The 19,302-nt window shown below is 50.8% G+C and overlaps 1 protein-coding gene across 1 annotated transcript; it reads right to left on the bottom strand.

Moving 5' to 3' along the window:
• Nucleotides 1–918: 918 nt before the first annotated feature.
• Ctsh (cathepsin H) lies at nt 919–16,193 on the bottom strand. Its single transcript, XM_004644466.2, has 12 exons — nt 16,060–16,193; nt 13,021–13,052; nt 12,324–12,429; nt 11,428–11,498; nt 10,490–10,594; nt 8,287–8,373; nt 7,700–7,755; nt 6,388–6,469; nt 5,017–5,085; nt 3,728–3,834; nt 2,224–2,349; nt 919–1,262 (listed from the first exon to the last, which is right to left on the bottom strand). Exons 1-12 carry the CDS (start codon nt 16,148–16,150, stop codon nt 1,187–1,189), a joined length of 1,008 nt encoding a protein of 335 aa, XP_004644523.1. The 5' UTR covers nt 16,151–16,193; the 3' UTR covers nt 919–1,186.
• Nucleotides 16,194–19,302: the final 3,109 nt, after the last annotated feature.

The raw sequence follows: 19,302 nt of genomic DNA, 5'->3' as shown, positions 1-19,302 counted from the left end.
CACTGAACCATCTCCCCGGCCCCTATTTTGTCTTTTTGAGACAAGAGTCTCCCTATGCAGTTTAGGCTGGCCTTGAGTTCACTTTGTAGCCCAGCTGTTTTCAAATTGGCAATGAACTTCCTGTCTCAGTCTCCTAAGTACTGGGATTACAGGCTTTTTTTTTTTTTTTTTTTTTTTCTTTCTTTCTTTTTTTTTTTTTTTTTTTTTTTTAAAAAGTCTTGCTATTGTTTAGCTAGCTTTGAACTGTGTAGTCCAGGCTGTCCTCAAACTCTTGGTGATCCTCCTGCCTCAGCCTCCCAAGTGCTGTCATGCCCAGCTGACTTTTTTTGTTTTTTGAGAGGGTCTCCTGCCTTTGGCCTCACAGTTGTGTGTACCATGCCCAGCTAATTTTCGTCTTCACATATAGTTGGGGTGTCTTTAACATACTAGAATCCCCTAACAACTTAAGCCACACTTGGTGTTTCTTTGTCATGAATGTGCTATCCCCCCAGTATTTTCAAGCTTTTAATTCTCTAGGGAGCCCAAATAAAAGACATTTTGTTATTAAGGCAGTCTGTGACCTGCAAGACAAAAAGCAAAGGCATAGGTATTTGTATGCACATGTCCTGGAACTGAGAGCCTACAGGTCACCTGGGCAGGGGCAGAGAGGGCTGACATTGAGGTGACAGATCATATTGGTGTATATCAGGACATGGTAAGGGAGGAATGAAGAAGGCATTTGCAAGGCACTGTCAGCAGAGGAGCAGGAAGTGAAGATGGAAGGTCACAGGGAGAGCCATGGGCTTTTGGGACTGTCCTGGCATGACTAGACCATAACATGTGTCCTCCCTCCTGCTTGAGTCTGGGCAACCAGCCCCTTTCCAACATCTGGTACCCATGGCACCCGCCCAACCCTCGATGCCTGCAGTTAAAGTCGTGTCTGGTCCTGAACATTTATTGAACAAAATGTAGAAAATAAAGTCACTGGAGCACTCTGCACACATGGAATAGCTCCTCCGGAAGGCGTATTCTGTCCACTGAGCTTGATTGCATTGAAAACCACAAGTAAGGCACATGGCTGGTGATACAGTCTGTGGTGCACAGGGATGACGGTGGAAAGCAAGGGGCTCCTGAGCAGATCCCCACCTGTCCTCCGGGGCAAGAGGCCAGCTACCCTCCACCAGCCAGTTACTTCCGGCACACTGGTTCACACCTGAGGGATGGGGTAAGAGGCACAGGCGGCCAGGCCACACATGTTCTTCCCACGCTCGATGAGGAAGTACCTGAGCAGAGAAAAGCCTGGCGTTGGTGTTTTCACCACCGAACTTTCTGGAATGTTCTACTGCCCACCAAGACCCGACTCCCAGGGTTAGGGCCTCCAAATTTATTCATGGAACAGTAATATTGGGCTTATTTTGTCACCAGGAAATATGTGACTTACTGGATAATTCAGTCTTCCTTCTTGGCTGCCAAATCATCTCTTTTAATGTATTTGGTACAAGGACTCACTACGCAGTTCAGACTCTAGTGATCCTCACTGTTTTCAGCCTCCCCAGTGGTGGGGAGTTCCCCTACTGATCTCTGGCTAAGGCCTAACATAGCTACTTAATCATAAGTAGGGCTCCCTAGTTACAGTGACTTTGCTTTTTATTTATTTTTATGTATTTGTAACAGGGTCTACAGGGACTACAGGGTCTCACTACATAGATCAGACTTGTGATCCTCCTGTGTTCAGCCTCACAAGCACTGGGATTACAGGCTCGCGCCACCACGCCCAGTTTCAATTGTCCTCAGCAGGCCCTGGGGGTGGGGCTGGCACTGCACACCAAGGATCGAACCCTGGCTGCTGTGCTCTGCCTGAGCAGGCGCTTTAGTCTGCTGAGCTATCTGGCTGGGCACTTGTGACTTTGGTTTTTAGATGGTACAGAGTAGTCACCTGTATACATGCACACAGTCTCTTGATTCCTGCCTTTTCTTGGAGGAGGAGCTGCATGGTCAGGGACCCATGTATTGCATTTCTCAGCGTTGGACCCTCTCCAGATTGGTTTAGTTCTTCCGGGGCTCTCAGTGCCCAGCAAAGGCTATGCATTTTCCTGAGTCAGCTGCCCTCCTGCTTCTTAGAAGGACCTAGGCTACCCTCTGACCAGCTCCTCTGGGAAGCCATATGCAAGATGGGGGGATGGACCCCTGGCCTCCAGGCTCTGGCACCAGCCCCTAACTCAGAAAGGGACCTGAATTGCTTACCCGTCCTTTCCCCATGCTGTGCCCCAGGAGTTTTTCACAATCCAGTAGGGTACCCCATTGTTTACTCCATACCCGACAGCCAGTACTGCATGGTTCACTTTATCTGGAGTTTTATGACAGGAAGTACTAGAAATAAAAAGATGTTGATAATATGGGATGGAGAAAATATCCTGCCACAGAGGGCTTGGAGCTGTATGTCCTTGTGTGTGCAGCAGGTGGTGAGGGGGTGAAGGGCTTCCCTTCTGGTGCTGGACACGTCTGGCCTCCCCACACAGGGCAGCTTCTGTTGCACACCTGCAGGCCACAGTGTCCACATTGGGTCACTTGTGGATGACCTGGGCTTGGCATGGGCAAAGTATTTGGGATGCTCATGGGACAGCTCCTGTCCTTAGGAAGGCTTTTCTGGCTGTGAACTGATGGACTAAGTGCCACCTCTGTGCAGCAGGCTTGGGGCTGGGTGGTGGGGTGGATGGGGGCAGGGAACACTTCAAGATCACAGACCCTTCCATGCTGCTGGGGTGCAGGCTACAGGGTGGAACTGGAGGAGACAGGGAGTGTCCCCAGCTTGGCTGGCCTCAGGGCTCGAAGGGTGGTATGGCTGGAGGTGTGCATCTGGAGATGGCTTTGGCTGCCGACTGCTGGAGAGGGTGCTAAGCATGATGTGGAGGAGGCAGGGCTGGCAGCAACAGGGAGATGGCGAGGGGGCGGGGCGTGGGCTGGGGAGGCAGAGGCCAGCTTCAGAAGCTCTCAGCAAGCAGCCAGGAAGCATCTGAGACCTGGGCAGAGGGATGAACCCAACCTGGACAGCACTGCCTTCACATGGGTGCTTTAAGCTAGGCCTTGGGAGCAGGGGGAGCAACTAAGGGGTGCAGGAAAGAGACCCTGGATTTTTTGTGTTTGTTTAGTTTGCTCTTTGAAGACAGGGTCTTGCTATGTAGTTAATGGCTGGCCTTGAACTCATGGCATTCCTCCCATCAGCCTCTTGAGGGCTGGGATCACAGGTATTTGCTACCATGCCTGGTTGAGAGACCTGGCACCAAAGATCCTCAGGAGACTGGCTGTGGCTCAGGGGCCTTGTGCTCAACTGGCATATATGAGGCACTGAGTCAGACCCCAGCATTGCAAAACAAATCAAACTCCCACTCCACAAAAACAAGCCCGAACTAAAGACATCCAGCAGCTTTGGTTTCTCCTGAAGAACCCTCTGGGGTGTTCTCCAGCACAGGAATCAGGTGTTTGGGATTGGCTTCTCCTCTTCTTGCTTTGCATCTTTGTGAACATGAGTCCAAATGGGCAGCACAAACCATGTGGCCGAGGCTGGGCAGCCTCCAGACGCTTTCCTGTCCTGAGGTGAAGATTGATACCCAACCCTGGTGGTATGTGAGGACTACCTAGCACAGCAGGCGCCAAAATGGTCTGGCTGGGAGAGGGGAGAGCCCGCAGCCCTGGTGCCAGTGTTGGGCTGGCTAGCCTTCCTGCCCACTACTGTCCCCGAACCACTCACCTGGAGTAGATTCCACTTCTATATGACATAAAATCTTCAGTCACCTCAAAGGCAAAACTCACAGGGTTGTACAGGGCCACTGCCTCCACCATGGCATCCTCATCATTCTGTGAGATGACACACAGCCTCCATTACCTCCCATCACACTTTCAAAAACCTAGTACTGTGTACCTTGGTCTAGGGTGGTGTAGAAGACGAGGGTTAAGCAAGAACCAGGGGCACTGCAAGGGGCTGACCTTGCCAGGCACTGGTTTCCCATTAGAGGGTGTGGGCTACCTATTGTTGGGCAATAAGTCCTGGTTCTGGAATGACAAGACTTCAGTTCCATTCCATCCTCCACATTCTAACTTCACACCCTCAGGCACATTGCTTAACTCTCTGAGCCTATCTCCTGCCTATAAAGTGGAGGTGAGGACGGCTCACTTCTAGGGTTATTTTGATCTCCAGGAGACTATATGTCAAGTGGCTGGTTCACTCCTGTAAGCACCCATAAATTCAACCTGTTTTTGCCAAACACCTGCATGGGCTGTAATTAAAAGACAGTGCTAAAAAAAAATTTAAAAAAAGAGGTTATGTAGAAAAAGTTTAAGGGGCTGGGGAGATAGCTCAGTAGAATAAGTGCTTGCCTGGCAAGTACAAGGGCTGGGCAACTCCCCCGCCCCCTCCTTGGCACATGACACACCTGCACACATCTGTGGAGGAGCCCTCTCCCTCCCTCCCCACTGCACACTCACACGGAAGTCCTGAGAGCCACTCAGACACACTCAAGCCTGGTCTCTTGTTGAAAGGCAGGGACAACTGCATCCCCCAGATGCCTGAGGTGAGGTGTGACTAGGCAGCTTTTTCGTGACTTGACCATGCTTTCTCCCAGCCTAGGCTCTAGGGCAAGGCCAGTGACAGAACAGTCAGCTGTGCTCAGGCCATGGTCAGCCAGAGGCTGAGATGGGCCCTTTGTCTGTGATGGTGGCAAGACCCATCTTTTCCTGACAAATATGCACACACCCTGCCTCACGTGCAGCCACACACTGGCTTATGCCCTCTTCCCAGCATGGGGACTGTGGCCCGCATTTTATAGATGAGAACACGCAGGCAAATGTGAGCAGACTGGGCATGCAGAACCAGAACATCTGCCCGCAGGATGCCCTCCCACCATCCCCGCTGCCACCATGGCAAGCAAGTCAGCAGGAGCCCTAGCTCCTTAGTCCTGATATGCTGCCTCCTGGGCTGGCCCAGGGTCTCCCCATCACAGTACACCCCCACCCCAACCCACAGAAGAACTTGGGACTTACAAGTGTGATGTTCATGACATCCTTGACAAATGCAATGGCCTTCTGGGGCTTGAACCTGCAGCGACCATCCTGTTCAGGGCAGCAAAGGCTGTGGGATACAGGTCAGGAACCCCTACCCAACACAGGGATTCAGTCCCCAAGCCCCTGATAGCATGTTCTAAATGGGAACTATGTGCACCTGGGCTTGGTGACAGGTCATTTCTGACAGAATCTGAGGCACCTTTGACAGACTGGTAGGCACCAGTGCATGGTGGGAGCCCTGGGAAGACACTGACAGAAATGGAGTAGCAAGTCTGTGTGGCAGGGAGGGAAGGACCTTCAGCCCAGAGCAGCCCTGACCTAGGTGGGTGCAGAGGTCACAGGACTGAGGTGACTGGGTTCAATCTACTTAGACCTGGTGTTTGGGACCCAGTGTGAGGCTGGGCCTGAGCACTGAGGGACGAGATGGAGACAGGCAGGGTGAAGAGAGTGCTCTGTAGAGCCTCCAGCACTCTGAGCAGAGCAGGCCAGAGGCCCAGAGAAGACCAGTTCAGTGTCACAGATGGAGACCAAAGGCTAAGTCAGGCCAAGGGAGCCATGTAAGAAAGTCTGTGGTAGCCAGCATGGCAGCCCAGACTGGGCCCCTGGAGGGTAACTGGTTCTGACAGGGCTGGAGCTGTGCTCACTGGAAGAGCAAAGCAAGGGGGGCCACAGGCCTGGGGAAAAGACAGAGAGCTTGGGCAGCATGGACATGGGTGAGAAAGGGCATTAAGTTGGTGTCAGGCCCTTACATGGACCAGAGGGGACCAGGAGAAAACAGCAGGCTGGGTGAGAGGTCCTGAGGAGGGGACCAGGGAGCAAGGGTAACAGAGGCCCCTGGTAAGAGAGGGGCCCAGACAGGCAGAGAAGACAAAGGAAAGGCTTCAAGGAGGAAGAGAAGCACTGGTGATTGTAGCAGGCCCAATGCAAACCTAACTCAGTTTCTTGGAAGGCTGAGGCAGAAGGACTGAAAATTCAATCCACCTAGGCAATTTAGTGAGACTATTTTAAAACAAAATAAAAAGCTGAGTGTAGTGGTGGGAGGCTGAGGCAGGAGGATCAATGTGAGTTCAAGGCCAGTTTGGACCACATACTGAGATCCTGCCTCAAAAGAAAAAAAAGGAAGAACGAAAAGAGAAAGAAAAGAAAGAAAGAGAAAGAAAGAAAGGAAGTTGCTTAGTGATATAACACTTGCCTATCATGCATGAGGCCCTGGGTTCAATCTCTAGAGTTGCCAAGAAGAAAGAAACAGACAATTCTGAATGCCAGAGAATGGGGCCCAGGGCATGGGGCAAGCCTGTTATGATCCCCTGGTGCAATGGAGGGGAGCAGGCAGTGAGGCTCAAGGATTACCTTGCCCACGTAGGGGTAGGTGTCTTCACCCATGATGCCCTTGTTGTACAGGATGTACTCGAAAGCCTGGCTGGGGAGACCCCTGTGGAAAGGGGGGTACACATGAGCCCCTGGGCCAGCCCAGGAGGGATAGGCAGTCCTGGGGGTGGAGTGTGAATTCCGTTTGCTCTGGCTTGGCCCACTGGGTCTTGTGGGTCTCAGAGAGGCGAGCTGTGTTGCCCAGTTTGCCAGATGAGCCATGTATGGACCTGGCATGGATAAGTCATGTAGGCCCTGTCATGGACCCCTCAGAGTGCTGATAAAATGAGGCTTGCACTAGACAGGTGCTCCACAAATGCTAGGGCCTGGTACCTCGTGCTGTGCCAGGAGTGGCTGCTATGTCCTGAGGCTCCAGGGGTTGAACCCTTTGTCCAGGGTGATGGGGCTGAGGTCAGGCTCTAGTCGTAGCATCACAAAGTCACCCAGAGCATAAACAGGCACTGCCCAGCAATGCCGTTGTCCCTATCATCTTTCCACAACTGCATCACTACCTGATCTGTTATGGTAAACTTAGCATCAGCCCTGGATTCACAAGAGTGAGGCAATCCTGTGACTCCAGGGTCTGTCTTTTGCTATGGGTGTTGTAAAGCACTGCCCAGAGGAATGATACTTGAAGTGGGAAGACAGCAGGCCAAGACAGTGGGTCTGTAGCAACAGACGCTCCAGAATCCTTCTATGTGGCCAGTGCAGCTCTCTGAAAGGTCCTGCGTTTGCTGCTAGAGGAGGAAGAGCCAGGCAGGGTCTGGACCAGAGAGACTGCAGGAAGCTGGATGAGAACTGAAGCTGCAATGCCAATGGCCTGGCTTTATTTGTATTATGTGCCAGGGAGCCAAGAAAACCTGACAGAGCTATCTCAGAGCTTAGCACATGTGGAAAAATGGGAAGAAATCCCCAACAACCTGCCCCTTGAAAGGGGGCAGTACATGCACACAACACCGAACTGGCAAAGCTCCTTCTTAGGAACAGTGAGCTGGGGCAGCTGGCACTGCAGAGATCACATCCAAAGGCCAAGGCAAGCCCCCTTCTCTCTCCTGCAAAGGCAACATGCCTTGATGTGATTCTTATGCTATCAGTATCATTAGCCACTCTTCCAGGGCCCCTGCTGGGCTGGTGAGGTGCTGGGCAGGGCATGACCTTCAGGACCAAACAGACCTCACTAGACTTATCACAGGAGAGACTGCCTGGCTCCTCCCAGAATGGGTGGGTTACGAATATGACAGAAATCGATTGGAGAGAAGGGCTCCCAGTCCCTCCGAGTTTGGGGAGGACATACCCTTCACAGCCATGATTGTTGAAGCCCTGGGCACAGTCCACCAGCTGCTGCTCTGCCTGCAGGAAGAAGCACAGACCCAGTGCGCAGGGTGAAGGCCACAAGTTCTTTACGCCTGGCCTGACTGGCAGAAGACGAACTCCCTGGGACTGGGACATCTGTGTGTTGTAAAGTACCAGCCAGTAGGCTGCAGGGCCAGTGTGTGTGTGGGGGGGGCATGTGGGGGAATCCTCAGCCTGAATACATGAGGGGCTCAAAGGGGCTCTTTGTGTGTTCCAGGAGGAGGGTCAGGCCACCCAGAGACTGACTTCCCTTGCCCTTTTCCCACTGAGGTAGGACTGGCACAGTTCCTCAAACCTCTTTCCCTCACTCTTGGTGGGCCTGGCTCTTTCCCCCAGAAAGGCCGCCAAGGTAGTTGTCTTCCAGGGGGCTTTACTTTCTGAGCCTGTGCTTGATGAAGGTCCCAGATGCCCAACTGAGGAAACTGAGGACCACAAGACCCACCCATATGGGAGAGCCCACGGGCTGTTTCTCTTGTTTGTGGGTGAGATTGTAGCATAGCTCACCAGCACCCCAGGAAGCCCACTTACCAGAGACAGCATCTTCCCACTAGCGATGGCCACTGCTGACTCTAGGGCCCCTGTAGTAGAGAAGGTCCAGCAACTGCCACAGGCCCCCTAGAGGTGGCAGAGAGAGGAAATCAGACCCTGGCCACCATGAGGGGTGCTGGTTCTGGCCCCTCCATTTACCTCAAGCCTCTACAGTTCATAAGGCTTGGCTTCGTCCACTCTGAAGGGCAGATCTCACAACCCAGGCCTGAGCAGGAGCACTTCTGACTGAGGGGTGCCAAGGACTCCCAGTAGCACCTTCTCTTGGCCAACCCTATCATCCTGCAAAGGCTGGGCTCTCTTGGCCCTACTCTATGGTCTTCCTGGCTTTCCTGCTCCTGGGCCTTTTGCTGGCTCCTCTTCTGTTCAGTTTCCTAGCAGGTGTCACCAAAAGTGTTTCTAGAAATGTCTCTGACTTTTCCATCCCCCTTCTCATTCTATTCAGACTCTGAGCCTCAGTCCTGATCTTCATCCGGACCCAGACATTCAGCTGACTTCCAGATGAGCCCACCAGAAGACCCCTCTGAGTTTGGGCTCAGGCTCTACCTCTGCATGCCTCCCACTATTTTCTGCCCAGTCACTGCAGCCTGGCTCCTAGATAAGCACAGGTTCAGGCACCAGGCACTGGACAGCCTGCGCAGTGTACGTTGTAGCTCTGCACACTCCCGTGTGACTCGGGCAAGGTCAGCTTCCTCTTCTGTAGAGGGGAAGGTTGCTTGTTAAGCAGTCACCCAGTAGCAAGTTCCAAAGCATTCATCTGTGATTTTTCTTTCAGACTCATCTTTGTCTCTTTTTGTCTTCTTGCTCGTCCTCTCTTCCACAGCCTACTCATGAAATGTCTCTTAACCTTCCCTGTCTACGTCATGGCCCACATCTGCCCTTGCAGTTCATCTCCCTAGAGACATCCATTGCAGCAGCCTCCCCTTGTCTCTTCCTCTCAAATCTTCTCCTCAGCAGGGAGGGCAGAGCCAAGGAGCGCTTCAGAGGTGGCTCAGAGGATGGGTGGAACTGCACTGTCTGCAAGGCCTAGACTTGGAGCAGAGCCCTGGTGTTGGTCTTGTCACCACTGCTCCTCAGGGACCCTCACATCACCCTTTGTAAAATGAGACACCATACACCCAGGGAACCATGGCATGCCCCACATCACCACCTCCAAGACTGATGTTTTGTTTGCTTGTGTCTGGTAGACAGGGACTTGTTCAAGGGAGGACTTTGGATACCTGCCAAACCTCCCCTGCCCACCTGGCCTAGTGCTGAGATTCTCAGAACCGCTACAGTCTAGATTCACACAGGGTGCTTTCTTTCTCCCTCACTTCCTTTTGTGGGTGGAGAGCTCTGCTTGGGCTCCCAGGAGGGCAGGCACAGGGCAGGTCCAGGACACAGGGAGTCTGGCAGGGTGTGGAACTGCACCACATCACTTTTTTTTTTTTTTTTTTTTTTTTTTGTGGAACCCGGGATTGAACTCAGACCCTTGAGCTTGCCAGTCAAGCACTTATTCTACTGAGCCATCTCCCGGGCCCTCACATCACTTTTTTACCATGTGACTTTTTAAAAGTGAAAAATATTTGCCTTATGAAGTTCCATGGTAAGTCAAGTGTGTTCAGGAAGGAAGCTTATCCCAGTAACCCTGTGACTGAAGAGGGCGGCAGTACAGACACTCTTGGAGGAAAAGTATGTGTGGGGGGAGGGGGTTGTTGCTCCCCTTTGCCCTGCAGGGGGCGCTCTGCCTCACAGAGAAGATACCTCTAGTATGCCTGGAGGTATGGGCACTGCTAGATTTCACTGAGCTGACCACCCAAGAGAAGAGGGTGCCAGGGGCGGCTCCAGCTTGGTGCCTGAGGGTGGATGAAGACAGGAGAAGGCAAGTCATGGGCACTAGCATGGGGTCCTGGCATCTAGTCTTTGAAGAATGGATCTGCAGGGGGAGCAGGGTGTGTGGCGCTGCCAGGGGAGGAAAGGAGTCGGTGCTGGTGCTGGCCCTTAAGGGCCTCCCTTTATGCTCCAGAGGGCCTCATGCAGTAGTGAGCAGACCTGATGGACAGAGAAGACTGGAGGGAGAGGCAGAGGCAGGAGCTCAGTAGCAGAGCCAGGTGCTTAGTAGCAGCCCTGTTATGTGTCTTTTGGGGCTCTGGCCTGTGACAGTGAAGCTATTTGGAGAGGAAAGGCTGGAAATTGCCACACATACCTGATTTTTCACTGGGGAGACAAAATTTCCTTTCTTCCGCCAGTCCACAGAGGTTGGGTAGGGACCAGAACCCCGAAAGTAATTACTTTTGGTGGCTGAGCAATTCTGGAACAACCAAACACATTATTATCAGTGAAGGGACTAAAACAACTCCCAGTCCCTGTTTTTTGTTTTTTTTTTTTTTTTTTTTGTGTGTGTGTGTGTGTGTGTGTGTGTGTGTGTGTGTGTGTGTGGCCAGCTCAGCCCACCAGGGGGCAGGGCTGGCTGGCATGTGGTGCTGGGGGATTGAACCGCGGTCCCCGTGCTTTGCTAAGCTTGTTCTAAGTAGGTGCTTTAGACCACTGAGCCATCTCACCAGCCCCCCTTGTTTTCTTGGCTAAAAGATGTGTAATTAAAATGGAGTTGTTGTTGATATTGTTTTGGGTACCAGAGATTGAACTCAGGACCTTGTGCTTGGCAGGCAGGCACTTATGTCATTACCTATTTTCCCAGCCCCTTAAAATGGAATCATTAGAATGAATGAGAAAGACTATGGTCAGCTTTGGTCTATAGGATCCACATGCTGCATGCTTCAAAGCCCAGACTGGAAGACTTAGAAAAGGGCAGCCAGAGTCAGCGATAAAAGCACTGTTTTCCTCATTAAATTTGAAATTCCAGGTAATGTAAATACATTTTGTGTAATATTTACAATGCAGCTAAAAATTATGTTATTTATCTGAAATTCAACTTGCACTGGGCATCTATTTTATCTGATAAGCTATGTCAGGGGTTCAGATGCTATGGTCCAGGGCCCAGATGAAGGCCACAGGGAGACAGCCCTCTTGCTTCCCTGAAGAGGAGAAAGATCTGTGGCTGGGGACAGGACTGATTTTAGCTGGAAGCAGAGCAGCCCTCAAAGTTATTCAGTGAAAAGACCCAGATCTGTTTGCATGAATTACCTGAGGCTCCGACCAAAGATATTTGCGTTTTATTTCAGCAAAGGTCATGTCTGAAAATTGATTCAGTGCCACTGAAAAGGAGAAGAGGGAAGAAAAGAAATAGAGACTTTTAGCAGACAAAACCAGGTGTTTACCAATGTTCTATTATACCCTCTGCAACACCAAGGCAAGCCCTTCCTGTGCTTCAGAGTTCTTGAGGAGCTTTGCAAGGCTACAGATATTGAGGACTGAGACATGCACCCAGAGATGCTCAGTGCAAATGCTCTGGCTGGGGCTTGGACACCCAGTGTTTCAGGCCTCCTACTGCTGTGTCTGGGGGATGCCCATGTAAAGGACTGCTGCGCCTGCACATCTGGCCTTTATGTGGTTGGGTTGGGTGGGCAGCGGTGTCACCTTTACTGACAAACAGCCCATGTTCCCTAAGGGATTGGGCAGAAATGAATTTGAACTTGGGTCTCCTTCCTGTGTTCTGCCCCTGGTACCAACTTAACTGAATTATGCTGTTTCTCAGTCCTCATCCCAGCACAAAGCTGCAGTGCAGACTGCCTCCTCAGATGCTGTGTGAGCATGGAGTTATGGTCGCTGAGACACAGCCTCAGAGCCATCAGACACAGAGCACAGAATGTGTGATGGAACCTCAGGCAGCAGGAAAGGGGCAGGGGCAACACTTAGACTCTCTCATGTATATCTTTACCACCTAACAGGTCCCTCCATTGTCCTATTTATAAACCTACACCTGATGAACTTGGACAGCAGGGCCATAATCCAGCGTCAGCAAAGCACCTGAGTCTCAGCCTCTCCTCCATACCCACAAGTTTTGGGAAGCCCCCTTCTTTCTAGATCTGCTCTGTTCCCACCCCTGTCTAGGCAGCTGGGAGGAACAGTGCCCCACATACTTTTAAACGTGTGATTCCCCTTGTTGTGGGCATTGATTTTCTTCCAGTTGCGGGTAAATATCTGCTGCCGCTGATGGTACTCCTTCACACTGTATTCCTTTTGGTGCTAAAACAAAAACATTAGCAATTGGTCAAGAAAACAGGATGCAGTTCCCTGTGGGGACAGTCCTCTGTTTTCTGGGAAGAGATGGAAGTTTTCTCAGTGCCACGGTGCTCAGGACAAGTCTGTGCCAGTGGGTGGGATGCTGCCCTGGGTTCCCACTGTAAAATCAGGACTTGCAAACAACCTTGCTCCTCCAGGGCCTGTTGGCCAGCTGCCCAAAAGCAATGCCTCCTGAAGAGAGCAGCCCTGTGCAGGTCCCCAGAAGTCAGGAGGGGCCAAGCCACCTGCAGGGGAAAGACGACCACCTTCCAAAAGTGCCTGCAGTGGTGTTTCTGCAGCCATGAGGTCAGGGGCTTCGAGTATGAAACAGAAAGAACTTCAAGGCTGTAGCCCTACATCGGAGGCCACCATCTGGGATGAGCTTTATTGAACTGCATCTTTCTTAGTATTTAGCCAATTTGAAGCAGGAAAAGACCCTGGGGAGGTCAAGGCTGGAAAATCCCTCTTTACTGCCAGAAATCTGGTACAGTTTGTTTGTACAACAGGAAATGTTTCGAAATAAAAAACCTCAGAAAGAAGAAGTTGGGCACTGACCTGCACCATCCATGACTTAAAGCGAAAGTTCTCTGCAAAAAAGGGAAAACAAAATTAGATCTGAGTGCCTCATAGTAAAGTTGAGTTTCCAAACAAGTAGGACAGTTTAAAGCTGATTTGCATTTTAGAAAACTAAGATAAATTTAAAACACCAAAGATGTTATCTAAGGCTGAGTACAAAAAGGAACTCAAATTCTTTGTTTTGGTATCTCAAACTAATTGTGAAAAACTATCTTTCAGGGCTGGGAAGATGGCTCAGTAGAATAAGCGCTTCCTGGCAAGCACAAGGGTCTGAGTTCAATCCCCGGTTCTGCCAAAAAAGAAAAAGAAAAGAAAACCTATCTTTGCATTTTGGTTTTGTGTGTGTGCATGCCAGTAAGTGAACCTAGGACTCTGGCATGCTAAGCATGTTTGTACCACTAAGCTGAACCTGCCCCCCAACCCTGGTAATACACTTAGTACAGTGTCAGAAGTTAGGACAGAAGTTATCCTCAGTGCGGACACAGAAAGGACTTCTGGAAATGTTCTGCCTTAGCATGGTGCTGATTCTACAAGTGTGCTTGCCTGGTGGAAATTCATTCAAGGGCATATTTTATTTTTAAATAAGAAGTTTCTTTATTTGTACAAAACATAATCTCAACAGTCATCAGTCATTTATGAGCCAACTCTTCACTTAGTTAACAGTGTCAAAGTACACTGCACTCAGTCACTAGTGCTCAGTTGAGACCAGAGGTGCCTGGAACACTGAATGAAAAGAGAAAAGGCTAAGAAAAGCCAGCAGATGCTTCAGAAGCAGTTAAAAACGGATGGATGGGCTAAGGGTTGGAATCCTGAGTACCCTCTTTTTTTTTCCAATATTCAGAGGAGTTTCACAAAATCATTTTTAAAACATGGATTAGAACTAAGGAACCCGGAACCTGCCCTGTGGGACATTAGGCAGGCACTCAAAGTTGCTAGATATGCGGATGAAGTGAATTAAAAAGGGAAATAGGAATGGGAAGCAAAGGAGAGGCAGAAAAAAAGTAGAAAACAAGGCCAAGGTGGCACATGTCTATAATCCCAGCACTTGGGAGGCTGAGGCAGGAGGATTATTGTGAGTTTGAGGCCAGCCTGGGCTACAAAGTAGCCAGGTTGAAATGCATAGTGAGACCCTGTCAAAAAAAAAAAAAAAAAGACTAAAAGGAAATAGAAAACAAGCACAGAGGGGGGAAAAGTTGTGCTTAGACAAAGTAATGCCTAGGACTGTCAGGAATAAAAATGGGAACTCATAGCCACAAGTCTGGGAGATGGATATAATTAGAAAGAGCCTAGGATTTTACATCTAGGAGGTGACAGTAAGTCCTAAAGCTGTACAGTGGCAGGGGTGGAGTACACTAAGATGAAGTCATCTGTTTTGTAAAACACCCTTATTTGTTTGACAGCTTCCAATCTACACTGCTAATTTAGGGGCAGACAGTGCCAGAGCTACCCAGTAGGTCAGATGCCTGCACAACAGGGAAGGGCCACCTCCAAGTATGTTCTGAGAAAATAGGACTCATTAATGCCACTGTCAAGTACAAAAACCATAGAGCAGACTACCTTCTTTAAAATACTTTTTAAACAATTCTGAAGGAGGGCTGAACTATAAGCCCAGCCTGTTGTTTTTTTTTTTTTTTTAATTTGGGGGGGGGCAGAGAGCTGACAGGGTTACAGTGCATAGTTAGCGTGATATTTCAGTAAGAATGGCCCTAAACCCTACAGTAACAGGAGGCAGAGTCTTGAGGTGAGTTCCCTGCACACTGCCTGCTCAGTCACTGCTGTGCAGCGCTGCTTCTCCCTAGCCCCAGTCTGTTCTGGAAGTCAAGCTTTGACCATTTTCCTAGGAAGAAATTGCTCACTTCTCTTCCCACATGTCCCGGTGGGTTTCAGGGAACTCCAAGCCCTGCAGCTGGGTTTCAGAAGAGACAGACCTAGGTAAGGACCAGTGTGTACAGCGGGATGGAGGTCAGGAGCTGGGTCTGTGCTCTAGAAACGGTTTCCTAAGCAGCAGGCAAGTGTGAAAACTCTAGCAGGGATACTTCTCAGGAAGGAAAAGCAGAGGGCCGGGGAGCAGGGACAGCATGACCCTTGGGTCATGAACCTCCCCTCACAGACCCACTAGGATGGTTTGGTGTTTGATGAAGGGTCGTGCTATAGAGCCCGGGCTGGCCTTGAACTCATTAGCTCCATCCCAGCTGGTTATGCCCTTTTGGAGGGGCCATAGCAAAGCTGAGAAGCCACAGCCCTAGCCTGCTCTAGTCCTGCTCAGGAGCTTAAATGACTTTTTACATTTTTAACTGCTTGGAAGCAGGTACAATAGTATATTTTGTAGCACTTGAAAATCATTAAATTTCAGTATTCATAAACAGTGGTTATTTGTACACACACAGCAAGGCTTACTCATCCACGATCTGCCGCTGCCTCTGCTTCCCCCAAACAGCAGAGACAGTAGCTGAGCTATGGCCTAGGGCCCTAAAGCTGGAGGTTTGCTAGTAGCTTTCTGCGCTGTCCTCACCAAAGCACCACAGGCCTGACCAGGCCCAACAGGCCACACTGGGGATGAGTGGGAAAGAAACCACCTCTGTGCCCTTTGCCTGTCAGTCCCAGGTGTTGGTCCAGGCTTCTCATTTTTTCAGCCAGCGTGCTTTTTGCCTACGGTCTTAAGGGCCTAAAGGGCCGAGGCTGGGTGCAGCACAGCAAAGGCCAGGAAGCAGCAGAACCGGAGCGCAAGGCAGAGCAGGGTCAGTCACAGGCGACCTGAAGTGGGAGCGCTGGGTGCCCCGCCCGCCCGCATAGCCAGGCTGCTGCGGCACCGAGGTTGCGGGCCCATCACAGCTGACCCCTCGACCGAGCGCCGTCCGGCACCTGGGACCCCTGCCACGCCCACGGCCTGGAATGGAATAGGTGGCTGTGGCTCTGGAGAGGCACCCCAGTGGGGACAGGGCTGCAGGCTTCCTGAGGCACGAAACACGCCGCCCTGGATCCCTGGGGTCCCCGTGACCGGGTTCCCTGGCCCCGTACCTAAGGAGTTCAACTTCAGCGCGTCGTCAGCGCAGCCCGTGGACACCAGCAGCCAGGCCCCGGAGCACAGCAGGAACAGTGCAGTCCTCATCGCGGCAGCTCTGCCTGCGTTTCTGCGGGCTCCGCCAGGGGCTGCCCGGGCGGCAGGGGCGGAGCGGCCGACGGACCCCTCCCTCCGTCCCCGCCCACCAGCCGGCCGCCAACACTCCCTGGGCCTTGCGGACAGCAACACCAGGACCAGGTATTGCGCCGGCTGTTAGCTCTTCAAACCTGCCGGCAGGGGCACGTCAGGTTGTGAGGCTCTGGCTACGAGGTGACCGGGACCTGCTTTCAGAGTCTAGCTTCAGGTTCAGGACGAGAACAGAGCTCACACGCCTGCTCACACGCAGAGAAATAGGCCGGCTGAGAGGGGCAGCTCCAGGTTCTGGGGGTCCTGCACCCCCACACCCCCGGCCCTCGCTCGCAGCGTCGCCCCCTACCGCCCAGTGTTCTGCAGTCTGAGCTCTCTCGGCTGCTGAGCCAATGATTCTAGCTCGGTAAAAGCTCAGTTCCAGCTGAATTTGGGTGCTTCCCCAGGCTGGAACTGAAAACAGCCTGAATCCGCAGCACCAGCCCTGCACAGGTGGCCTCCACAGGTGGCCTCCACAGGTGGCCTCACACCTGGCGATCACAAGAGGTGCCCAGTGCTCTGTCGTGGAGTGCGCTTTATGTTCCATGATTCTGTCCAGCTGCAGCAAGGCTGAGCTGTGGAATTTAGTGGATTCTATGCAATCAATGTATTCTTTTTCTTTTTAATTTATTTATTTATTTATTTATTTATTTGTGTGTGTGTGTGTGTGTGTGTGGCCAGCTCAGCCCACCAGGGGGCGGGGCTGGCTGGCATGTGGTGATCGGGGATTGAACTGCGGTCCTGTGCTTTGCTAAGTTTGTTCTAAGTAGGCGCTTTAGACCACTGAGCCATCTCACCAGCCCAATCAGTGTATTCTTTATTGTTTTGTTTGAGATGGGGTCTTGGGCTATGTAGACCAGGCTGGCCTCGCTTTCAGAGATTATCCTGCCTCAGCCTCTCAAGTGCTGGACTTATAGGGGTGGACCACCAGGCCGGGTTCAGTGCATTCTCTATGTTTAACTTTTTTTTTTTTTTTCCTGATACTGGGAATTGAACTCACGACCTTGCCCTTGCCAGGCTAGTGCTGTGCCACTGAGCCATATCAGCTGCTCAGCACATTTTTCCCCCCATTTTTTTAAGAAAGAAAATTTACAGATATTCATTGTAGAAAACATGAGCAAAGTAAATCATACAGACAAAAAGGTTTCAACGTTTCTGGCTATTAGAGAAATAAAAAAGCAACACTCATAGTTTATCTTATTTCAAAAATAATAGTTGTCATCAAGAAATCAAACAACAACAAATGTTGGAGAGGCTTTGGGTGTGTGAATTGTTGGTGGGAATGTAAACTAGTATAAAAAGAGTGAAGTCATCATGGATATTCTTCAAAGAACTAAATCTAGAAATTCTGCTTGGCCCAGGTATTATCCTTTCAGGTGTCTTCCCAAAAGATTTGAAGACATATTACAGTGATGCCTGCATACCATTCAGTGCATTTTTGACTTGTAATATTACACTTGTGAGAGGTGTGGTGGGATCTGGCCCCATTATAAGTGAGGAGAGGCTAGAGTAGGTCTTTATTTGGTTATGTATCCTCCTTTTTCTGGATATCCTCCTGGGTATGACCTTCCCCTGTGCTTTGAGATAGGGTTCTCAAAAGTGACTCTGTGGTCACTGCTGGACAGCCTCGTCCCAGGATGAAGTTGAGCCATATCAGCTGCTCAGTGCATTTTTTCCCCCATTTTTTAAAAGAAGTTCCCTCCTTCCATTCTGCCCTCTAGAGGGGCTTGGAATGCTATGTCCCTTGCTGTCTTGGCCGCCTGGATGCCTGTTCGACTGTAGCCCCAGGGGTAGCCCTGTGTAGAGTCCACAGGGCCCTTCTTCACTGGGCCATGCTGGGACCGGAGGCCCATGTGTTAAGGTGTTGGGAGCAGGGCACTGGCCTGGTCAGCTGGCATGAATGTGTATTTCTGCTCTTATCATGGATCCCTCTGTGACCTAAGCAAGTGTTTTGCTCTTTGAAGCTTCAATTTTGTTCATCTGTAAAAGAAGTATATACCTACTTTCTTGGTCTTCACAATTACAAGTAAATATATGCCTGTGGCAGGGACCTTAATATGACCCTGGAATTGTGACTCACCCCAGAGGCCAGCTTCCCTGATACCCATCTTGTGCTGTCGTTTGCTGCTCATCTGACTCCAGCTCGCCAGGCCGGCTCCTCTACAGAGGTGAGGCAAGGCCTGTGCCAGTGGCAGAATCTGTAGGTTCCTGTCTCTTGCTTACTCAGGTGCCAGCTTTGAGCAGCTATGAAGGGACCTGCACTGCAATTAAGGTCTGACGCTGGTGGCACTAAGATTCATTTTGGGCTAAGTGTAATCACATGGGCCCTTAAAAGCAGAAGAGATAGGAGAGGAGTCAGAGGGGCAGAGAGTGAAGCAGAGGAAGAGCAGTTGATGAGGGTGGGAGGCAGAGCCCGGAGTCGCAAGGACTGTTCCACCAAGGAACAGCTTTGGAGGGGGCACCAGGTAAAGCATGCAGGTAACCTCTGGGAGCTGAGAGCAGCAACTGTGGACACTGGGACCACAGTCTTATGACTGCAAGAAGCTGAAACTGCCAGCCACTGAGTGAGCATGGAGCAGCTACACCCCCAGAGCTGTGTCCTAGGCACGGGGTCCTTGTTCCATTAGGACAACTGGACAGAGCCAAGCAACGAGTGTAATGGTTTCATGTGGAGACATAGAAAAGAAGAAGTGAAAAGAGAAAAGAAGAAGTGAAAAGAAGAAGAGGGAAAATACACCCTGCACATAGGAGGGGTCCCTGGAAGACTAAGAAGACATGACCACAAGAAATGGCGGTTGCTATCTTTTTTTTTTTTTTTTGAGACAGAGTCTTGTTATACAGTCCAGGGTGGCCATGAACTTATTTTGCAGTCCAGGTTGGCCTTGAACTCACAGATCCTCTGCCTCAGCCTTCTGAGTGCTGGCATTACAGGTGTATACTACCACTCCCAGTCCCCAAATCCTCTTTCATAGCCCTGTTTTAGTGTCAGATTTGGTATTAGAAACAGTGATTTGACAGCTCTCCCTGGTCGGCAGGTCACACCCTACTGTCCAGCCTCCTTTCTGGTTCTCTAT

Source organism: Octodon degus, unplaced genomic scaffold (assembly GCF_000260255.1).
Source record: "Octodon degus isolate 3935 unplaced genomic scaffold, OctDeg1.0 scaffold00199, whole genome shotgun sequence".
Classification (NCBI taxonomy): domain Eukaryota; kingdom Metazoa; phylum Chordata; class Mammalia; order Rodentia; family Octodontidae; genus Octodon; species Octodon degus.
The sequence above is the reverse complement of the archived record's forward strand: the minus strand, read 5'-3'. Positions and strand labels throughout refer to the sequence as shown.

Excerpts from the sequence above, each read along its gene's own strand:
- Ctsh (XM_004644466.2), bottom strand. The coding sequence starts at position 16,150 with ATGAGGACTGCACTGTTCCTGCTGTGCTCCGGGGCCTGGCTGCTGGTG. Across the intron at positions 13,053-16,059 it reads GCTGAAGTTGAACTCCTTAG|AGAACTTTCGCTTTAAGTCA; the intron begins GTACGGGGCCAG and ends CCTTTTTTGCAG. Across the intron at positions 1,263-2,223 it reads ACAGCATGGGGAAAGGACGG|GTACTTCCTCATCGAGCGTG; the intron begins GTAAGCAATTCA and ends TTCTCTGCTCAG.